This window comes from Psammomys obesus, unplaced genomic scaffold, assembly GCF_907164565.1.
Source record: "Psammomys obesus unplaced genomic scaffold, mPsaObe1.curated_primary_1811, whole genome shotgun sequence".
Classification (NCBI taxonomy): Eukaryota; Metazoa; Chordata; class Mammalia; order Rodentia; family Muridae; genus Psammomys; species Psammomys obesus.
The window spans coordinates 15,169,706-15,179,637 of record NW_026596120.1 but is presented as its reverse complement, the minus strand read 5'-3'; the positions used below and the strand labels follow the sequence as shown (position 1 = coordinate 15,179,637).

General features: G+C 41.7%; 1 protein-coding gene across 1 annotated transcript in view; it reads left to right on the top strand.

Moving 5' to 3' along the window:
* Window positions 1–9,932, top strand: part of Col6a5 (collagen type VI alpha 5 chain) — a 55,510-nt gene that overhangs the window by 35,648 nt on the left and 9,930 nt on the right. The window contains exon 14 of the mRNA XM_055629511.1: window positions 1,920–2,116. Coding sequence (XP_055485486.1) covers window positions 1,920–2,116 — 197 coding nt within the window. The remainder of the gene's footprint in view (window positions 1–1,919; window positions 2,117–9,932) is intronic.

Genomic DNA, 9,932 nt, shown 5'->3' with positions numbered 1-9,932 from the left:
CACACACACACACACACACACACACACACACACACACACACACACAAATACAAGACCATCATCTATTCAGTGTGTCACAATATCATTCGGCCTTCGTGTGCTGTGACAATATTATTTCATATGTTACATCTATTTATTCTGCCTCCCAGCTAAATAACACCAGTATTAAACACAACTGCAAATACTGAATTTAAAATGACATTATCAAGAATCTGCTTATGGTTTCCTGTTACCATCTAAATAAAAACATAATCCTAAACTATCACAACCCTTAAACTGTCAGTATAAATGCTGGCTCCGTTTTAAGAGTCTCCTCTGTAACCTTGTTCCTCTCGGAACAGGGCCTTGTCCGCTAAGTGACTATTTTCTGTGGTAATTGGTATCAGTCTGAGGTTATTCCAGCGGCTGGTTGATGAATGACTTCCTCATCATTTATTGACAAGTCTATGCAAATCAGGCTTGGCTTACTCTGAAGGAAAACTTCCTAGGTTATAAGGGAACACGAGGAAAGGAATACTACAATCAAATGAATTATTTGATTGAAGAGAATTTAGAATTTTCACCACCCACTTTTTTCTTTCCTGTGTATGTATGTGTGGACATATGTATGTTCATAAGTGGGGGTGCCACATACATGTGTGTATGTGGAGGTCAGAAGGCCTTGGCTGCTACACCATGGGTTTTGGCTTTGTTTTAGAGTCAGGGTCTCTCACAGGCCTAGAGCTCACTGAGCAGGCTGTGCTGGCTGTCTGGCTGGAGAGCCCCAGTGATCCACTCATCTTTTCCTCTTCATGCTTGGATTCCAATCAAAGGCCACCATGGTCATCTTTCTCACGCCGACTCTTAGGGATCAAATTCAGGTCTTGGTGGTTATAAATCAGGCACTTTCACACACGGTATATACTCACTCATATAGACATAATATAGAATAAATTATAGACATAATATAGACATAATATAGAATAAATAGACATAATATAGATATAATATAGATATAAATAAATAGACATAATATAGAATAAACCTACTAAAATCTGTACACCTAAAGAAACTAATCAAGAGGGAGGACTCTGGCTAAAATTCTCAATCCCCACTCCAAAAGGCAAAGAGGATGGACAACAGAAGAAGAAGAAAACAGGAAACAAGTTAGGAGCCTCCTACAGAGGACCTCTGAAAGGCTCTGCCCTGCAGACTATCAAAGCAGATGTTGAGACTTATGGCCAAACTTTGGGCAGAATGCAGGGAATCTTATGAAAGAAGTGGGAAATAATAGTAAGAGCTGGAGAGGACAGGAGGTCCACAAGGAGAGCAACACAACTAAAAAATTTGAGCACAGGGGTCTTTCCTGAGACTCATACTCCAACCAAGTACCATACATGGAGATAACCTAGAACCCCTGCACAGATGTAGCCCATGGCAGTTCAGTGTCCAAGTGGGTTACCTAGTAATGGGAACAGGGACTACTTCTGACATGAACTGATTGGCCTGCTCTCTGATCACCTCCCCTTGAGGGGGGGGGGGGGCGAGCAGCCTTGCCAGACCACAGAGGAAGACAATGCAGCCACTCCTGATGAGACCTAACAGACTAGGATCAGAAGGAAGGAAAAGACCCCCCCACACCAGTGGACCTGGGGAGGGGAGTGTGTGGAGAAGGGGGAGGAAGGGAGGGGTTGAGAGGGGAGGAGGGAGGGAACAAGAGGGGGGATACAAAATAAATAAAGTATAATTAAAAATAAAAAAGAATAAAAGAATTGGAAAGAAAAAAATAAATCAGGCACTTTACCAACTGAGCTGTCACCACCTTCTCTTTTAATAACGAATTAAGAAAGTACATTAAAATGCATAGGTAATAAATTTGCATCTTTCCCACTTATTTGGACTCAGCAGAAACTTATTTTTTTCTTCATCTATTGACTTAGATTGCATGAGGTTTCTGCAAGCAAGAACAGCCTTGCTGGTCAAGGGCTGAGTGCCGGGAAAGACTCATCTTTTCTGTTGGAAGGTCATGGAGGGGACCGTTCGGTTTACATTCCAAACCAAATGCTCGAGGCGCATAAGTTGGTGAATCACTATGGAACTGAGCTGGGATCTGCAGCGACAGCAAGTCTCACTTCCGGTAAGAACCAAGTATGGAATCTTTTAGGTCATCAGGAGCCTTGTTTGTTAATACTAGTAGAGAATTAGTATGAATTAAGGCCGGTATCTGAAGCAATTTAGAATGGTGGGTTCAGTGGCTGTTCTCCCAACGGAAACAGGGAAAATGACAGGCACCGCTCAGGGAATCACTGCACAAGTTCTCAGAAACGTCCCTGGTGAGCATGACGAAATTCGAGCATGAAATTTAGAAGGTAGGTATGGCACAGAACGAGAAAATAAGAGAGCATCAGAGCAAAGAGTAGACTGAAACGCCTCTAACACTTGGCCTGGCCATTGTCCCAGAATTTGTGCTCACACAGAAGGTTTAAATTTCATTTTAGAGATATGCAGAAGTGACGGAGTGTGAAACTCCTACATGGCTTACTCTAGACATTTTAATGTCCATATTTGAATAGCTTAAAACTAACATGTAAGATAATAAATACATCAGATACATAAAGATTTCTGTGTTTTCACCTGAAAGCGTGAGGGATTGAAGAGGAGGCTCAGTGGCAAGGAGCATTCGTTGCCCTTGCAGAGGACCTGAGTTCGATTCCCAGCACCCACATGGCCGCTCACAACCACCTGTGATTCCAGTTTCAGAGGATCTGATTCCCTCCTCTGGCATCTGCGTGCAGTGTACAAACATGATGCAGAGACATACATGCACACAAAGTACACGTACACAGAAAAAAGAAAAACAATCAGATACATATTTAAATATAAGAAATGTGAAATTCCAAACAGATGACTGAGCCGTTCAAACTATGCATCTTGAATCTTCCAAAATAACCATTTGGCCAAAATGTCGGCATTCTAAGCATGGCATCTGATGTATCATTTGCATAACTAGAGCGTGCAAATATAAAAGAAAAAAGGGTGAATTTCACACTATAGCATTGATTCTTAGCAACTTCCTGGATAGCTCTTCTCCCCCACCCCCACCCCCTTATTTTGGAAATATAAACATTTGGTCTTTACTTTTAACATTGCCAAGCTAGCTTTTGTAAAATCTGTAGTGAAGAATTAAAAGGTCAGTATTATTAGTTGAAAAATAAGATGTGTTGGCTTCATAATGGAGAGTCACAGTAAAACCTGGGCATGTGTCATCGCAGGGTGTATGTGTATTGAGCCTGTATGTGGTTTCACTAAAAACAGCTTTAAATTTACATTGGCATGGCCTGAACAAGAGATTTTTAGACGCCTGCTCTTTTAAAATGGATGCACTTGTTTGCTCACTCAATGCCATACAGATTACAATTTTCCTCTGCACAGGAATCCATTCTCATCAGGCTTATAAAGAAGAATAAAATGCATTTTGGCAGAGTGTTAGAGTGGGGAAGTGTTGTTCGTGATAGCTTTGTTAGAGGTGAACATTTGCAAGTCCTGGAAATGGATCAGGAAAAGCAGATGAGAGAGACGGAGAAAGAGAGAGAGAGACTTCATTGCAGCCATCATTTCTGACACAATGGCAGTGATTCAAGAAGGAAAGGCTTTTCCTCTGGCTTTCCAGATGTCTGAAAAAATCAACACACTTGTAGCCATTGTGACGTTCAGTTTGGTTGAGGAAACTGTTCACGTCTCTGTCAGGAGAAGAAAAAGTAAACGGTCACCCCACCAAAGTTCTCAAGCATGCGGGGATTCTCATGGAGGGCTGTGTAGGTTGTGGTAGCCTGGGAATGGTGCTTCGGACCTGGGATGGTATGTTTACTTCCTTACTCCATGAATAAGTCGGAGCCTTAAATCATGTTCTCGGTCTGTCTGTCTGTCTGTCTCTTCCGTTCCCTTCTGTTCCCTTCCTTCCCCTCTCCCCTGCTTCCTTTCTTTTTCCTTCCCTTCCCCCCCTCTCTCTCAAATCATGCATAGCCAGTTACCAAAAACTACTAAGAATTTTCTATATGATGTTCTGTCCTTTCTGGGGTCAGTTGCGATTTCAAACTTTTAGTCACTGAGAGATGAGCCTTGATAAGCTCCAGATGCATGGTATAAATTAGCTGATAACTTTGATGAGCGTCTCCATATGCTGTGCTCATTACTCGTTTAAAATGTAATTCCTGCAGCTGATGGCTGTCCTTGACTGGTGAGGCTTGAGGGAAAGTCAGCAGCCTTAACCATTTAAAAATATCATAGTTTCTGCACCCCGTGGGCTGGCAGCAAATTGTCACTCTCTTCTACAAGACACCCAATCACTGCCTGTCTTTGCGACCTACCCTCTCCCTCTACCTGCCCTGGCTTGCCCCGGGCTCATCCTCATCCTCACTGTATGGGGCTATATGGATTTCTATAAGGTCTCTAGTCTGAGATCCACTGTTCAATTGACTCTCACAGTGACTCAGTCAATCATTAGTTTGGGGCGTGGAGCCCCCAAAGCGATGATTTAAATTGTTTGTCCTTTTTGTTTGTTTGTTTGTTTGTTGTGTGTGTGTTGCAACAACCACTGTGCATGTGGAGGGTTGAGGAGAACCTGGCAGGAGCTGGTTTCCCTTACACCATGTGGGTTCTGAGGATTTAACTGCGATGTCTGGAGACCTTTTTTATAGTCACACTGAAGGGTGATTCTGGCGTCTGGTGTGAGAAGAGGCCGACAGCATCTGCATCTGTTCGTTGCTGTCCCCATCAGTGCTTCAGGACTTTTTTTTTTTTAAATCCTCAAAGGCATCATAGGGTGATAATAAAATCTGAACATAAAACTTCAAAAACGTTACCAAGCTGAGCTCTTTTCAGTGTTAAGTACATTCTTTGTCTTTCCCATAGGCATATTGGTTTTCATAGCCTTATTCGATCGTGTGTCCTGCATTTTCACATGCTAGTATGTCTAATACTGTCCACTTTGCTGTAAACTCCACTCTGATTTTTCTAAACACTCTCACAATGTCCCCTTCAATGAAGAGATACATTTAGCTGCTGACCTCTTCTTGAACATGTAGTTCGATTCTAATTTTTTGCTCTCACATATTCAACTTGAACATACATGTGCTTCAACTTAAATCTGCCTTGGAGGGCAAAATCGGCTTCTAAGCCATCCCTGGAGTGTCAATTAGCTGATGTTCTGCTGTCATAGAAGCCTCTGACCATCTTTACCAAGGAACTGATTTTACCAATGTGTGCTATGTGGTTGGTGGTGGCACCAGGATCACTCACAACTGATGAACGATATGCAGTTACCAAACCTGAAAATAAGTTAAACTGCATCATTATTTTGGAGAGTAATTTTCAAATAATTTTGGTGGTATAATCCTTGTGTTTAAACTTTTGAATTTTTTTTTAAAGCTTGCTTATAATAAACTCACCTAGAGACATATGGAACAACTTCATTAAAACCGAAGGGTCAGATTGTGGCTGTTTTGAGTGTAGCGGTTCCCACAGGACGCAGTGATTTTCCTTGGCAAGCCAGTCTTTTTCTGCTTATTCTTGTTTCAGAGCACAAGATGGTTCATAAGTGATGTTCTAACAATTTAAGAGCCACCTAGAAAAAAAAAATCAAGGCCGAAAGGAACATTTGTCCCATTTTTGGGGGGAAAGGGTAAAAAAATCTGTTTTAAACAGTTATTTCTATGTAAAATAGAAGAGACTCTCACACAGCAAAACTAGACTTGTTTCTCCTTGGCATGTTAATGGCATGCATCGATGTGCACACACTCTGCCTCCCTCCCCTGCCTTCAGCCCTGGAGTCCTAGCCAATGACCTCAGCAGATAGAAGGGAGGACAGGCCTGGGCTGCTGATATGAAATGGAGAGATTCATAAAGTGCTGCCAAGTCCTCTGCAGATAAAGCCTGCACAAATTGTCATATCTGAGGCCTGTATGAGTGCGTCCGTCTGTAAGTTAGGCCAACAGGCTGCGTTTTTGTTTTTGTTTTTTTTTTCCTTCTTCTTTTCTTATCAAAATTCTGCAGAACTTACCGTTACATACAGGATTTTGTATCTTTGTAACCTAGGAGTTTTCTTCTTGTTTACTTGTAAAGATTAAATTTGTGTAGTGCCTTGGATGCGTTGTGAACTATGTAAACTATTCCATCCACTGCCTCCCCCAACCTTGTGAGGTTGTAGCGGAGTAGCATGGTGGTTTATAGAGGGAAACTGAGGCATGGAGAAGAACTGGGGTCACTGAAGTAACCACAGGCAGAAAAAAGACTCAAACTCCTAAGAACCGTCCATAACTACTCCTCTGCTAATCCCCACTGGAGGAAAAGGAAAGCAAATTTTATTTAATTTATGCCATGACTTACTTTTAGAAGAAAGTATTTTGCCATGGCTTCTGCCAGAAGGAATACCAAGAGACGGGAGACAACTTTCTTCAAATCAGGTCCCTGGGTTAGTGTGCACTTTGACCTTGGTGAGTGTGTGCTTTACTCTTTCTGCTCTGCCCTGTTGTTTGAGGACTCATTCTTCTGAAGGAGTCAGTCACTGAGACAGATCTGGGATTAAGTCCTGCCTCTACTTATAGGATTTTATTTCTTGGCTAAATCCTTGGCCATCTCCAAGCTTAAAAGTCTGCTTGGGTGTGAGATGGGAGTCACGGAAATTCCAATCTAAGGCTAAACGGAAGATTTAACGAGAGAAGACATAGGTAGACCTGAACCCCAAACCCCAAGTGGATGGAATACTCAGTTTAGTACCAGAGAGCAGAAACAGAAGAAAGCACTGTCGACTTCATGAGTTGAATGTTGGGAAAATGTTGAGCTTGAAAAGTGCCAGCTATACAGGGCTCTAAGAGCTGCCTCGGTGGTGGAGAGTATTTGCCGCTCTTTCAGAGGACTTGGGTTTTGTTCTCAGCAGTACACGGTGGCTCTCAATAATCCAGTGCCGGGGGATCCTACACCTTCTTCTGGCCTCTGTGAGCAGCAGGCATACGTGTGGGAGCACACACGCACAAAAGAAGGTAACGTTCTTTTAAAAAGAAAAATATTAGGTAGTGTCACATGACTTGAACCCGATACATAAGTTAGCCTCAGCTTTATGTACCGCTCATTAAAAAAACAAACAAAACATGGCTGAGATGTGTGGGAGTAGTGCACATCTTTAATCCCAAGGGACAGAAGCAGGCAGATCTCTGTGAGTTTGATGCCAACCTAGTCTAAAGATTGAGTTCCAGGACAACCAGGGCTACACAGAGAAACCCTGTTTTGAAAAACGAACAAACAAATAAACAAACACCAAACCACCACCACCACCAACAACAAAAAAAGCTAATTTTGGCACTGGTTAAATTGCAAGACAGCCTGCTAGATAACTCACGAATGTCTTGAGATTTTCCAGAAGTATCATGACAGACAGCAGAGCTGACTCACAGCTCACTGATCTAGTCCAAGGGGCTCCTGCTCCTATGATGCTCCATGCTTTCTAAATTTCCCTTCCACACCCAGCTCCCCCATACTTGGCTCTATGCTGTACATCTTTGGCTAAAGTTAGGCTAGTCTCAGGGGGCTACTTCCTTGGAAACCTGACTGTATGATTCATTCCATCCAAGCCTTGTGCATGGTAGCTCTCCCGCTCTGTCCTTTCAACTAAGTTCTTCCACAGAACTGACACGGAGGATTTAGTTCTGTTGACATTTTGAGAGAATGTAGAGCATTGTTTTATCTAGGCCTCTGCCAGGTTTTCTTAAAGGAGAAATACCTTTGAAGCCCGAGTCTCCCCAAATAACATGAATTTAGACTCAAAATAGAACAATCCTACCTCGTGTTGGACTAAATTTTAGAGTTTTCAAGGCACAGCCATCTCTATTTAGTTTCTTTGATTTTCACAAAAATCTAAGTAGAGGTAAAACCTATTTTTAGCAATTTCTTGTAGGTGGTTTGTGCCTCTTTAGAAAAGGATTTTTATCTGAGGACTTGGTGGGGGATACGATTGTAGCTCATAAAAAGAAAACTAAAAACGAAATGGTGATATTTCTAGGCATGCGTGGGAAAACACTTTCCTTCCCTGGCTAGGAAGTCCTTTCCTCTTCTACCACAGCATCTACGAAATCACGTCCTCTATGTTTCTGAAAGTGTGCTAGTTGATCCTTGAAAAAACTGAGAAACAGCAGCTGGAAATCAGAGCTCTCGGGGATAACACAGGTAACGATGAGTGAGGTCTAGAACTGTAAACGCCCAACAGCAGAAACACCTGTTCGGTCTCCCGAGTGCTGTGGCTGGGAATTTCAGAGATGGTTTGCTGGTGACGAACATCATGTAGCACTGACAGCAACCGGTACTAAAAGACGCCTGGCACTGTCTTCACTTCATGTCTGCTGATTAAGAGTTTAGTCAGGGCTTCCATCTGGACCCAAAGTTCAGCAAGAACCTCAAACTGGGGTTCCTGGTGGGGAATGTGAGTCCTGCACCTTTCAAACAAGTTTATGAGGTGCAAAATCCTATCAGTTGCTGTAAAAGTGTGCCCAGCTCACAGAGGAGGGCATTTGATGTCCTGCTCAAACATTCTTTGCCTTATTCCTTCCAGGGTGTTTCACTGATGGAGCCAGGGTGGCAGCTAGTGAGGCCCACAAATCTTCACCCCACAGTGCTGGGGTTAATGGGTGCAGCCACATTCAACTTTTTACCTGGGTGCCGGGACCCAAGCTCAGATCCTCAGACCAGCACACCAGGAGCTTTTACCCGCCGAGCCATTTCTCCAGGGCTCAGCTAGCATTGGTGGAGATAAAAACCACAGTGTTAGAAGGGACAGTATACCAGATAGGAGGGTAAGGTCAGGCAGTAAAGGAAAAAAAAAAACAGTGGTGCACTTGAAAATATAGCAATAGAAATCACTCAAATGAAGAAAGGTCAAATAATTAGAATTTTAAAAAATCAGTGAGTTTCTGTGTTCTATCCCAATAACTGGTAGAAAAAAAAAATAAAACCTAGAGCACAGGCACATGGTAGGTTTTTAGTAACATTATCAGCTAATGTAACCTACTTGGCACTTCTAGAGCATTCCACCCGAGAGCAGAAGGCACATTCTTTTGAAGTGCTCATGAAATACTTGCCAAAATAGACCATTCTGTGGGCCACAAAACAATGCTCAAGAATTTTAAAGGATTCGAGTCATAGCAAGTATGTTTTCTGACCCAAATAGAACAAAAGTAAAAAACCATTAGCAGAAAGAGCTTTCAAAAATCCCAAACATTTAGAAAACAAATAAAACACTTTATCGTAATCCATAACCAAAAATGAAATAAATTAGAAAGTATTTTGAAAGGCCTAAAGATAAAATTAACATTTGAGAGTCTTGGAGAGCACGGTGATAAACGAATTTTGATATTAAATGCTCATGCCAGTAAGAAAAAAAAAAAAAAAAAAAAGAATGGCTTCAAAGCAGTGACCTCAATTTCCATCTTAAGAAGCCAGAAACAGACAGACAAGCAATCCCAGAGTGAGCAGAAAAAAGCAATAACATTTAAGAATTCAATGAACAAGAAACGAGGAAAATTAGTAAGGCCAAGAGTCAGATCTCTGAGATCAATAAAATTGATAAAGCTATAATCAGATTCACCGGGAAAACTGGACACAAATAACCAGCGCTAGTAAAGAAAGAGGGGGCATCTTGCATGTTCTACAGCTTTCAGAAGGGCAACAAGGGAATGTAATAAGCCATTTTTGCATATAAATTAGACACACCTTTCTTACAATATGGAAATCCCCACAGCTCATTCAAGAAGAAATAACATAACTAGCTTGTCAAAATGACTGAATTGGTACTGGAAGTCTTCCCATGATTTTACCACAAATTCAACAAAACTTCTGAGGAATGATGGACAACATGTATTTATTTATTTATTTATTTATTTATTTATTTATTTATTTATTTATTTATT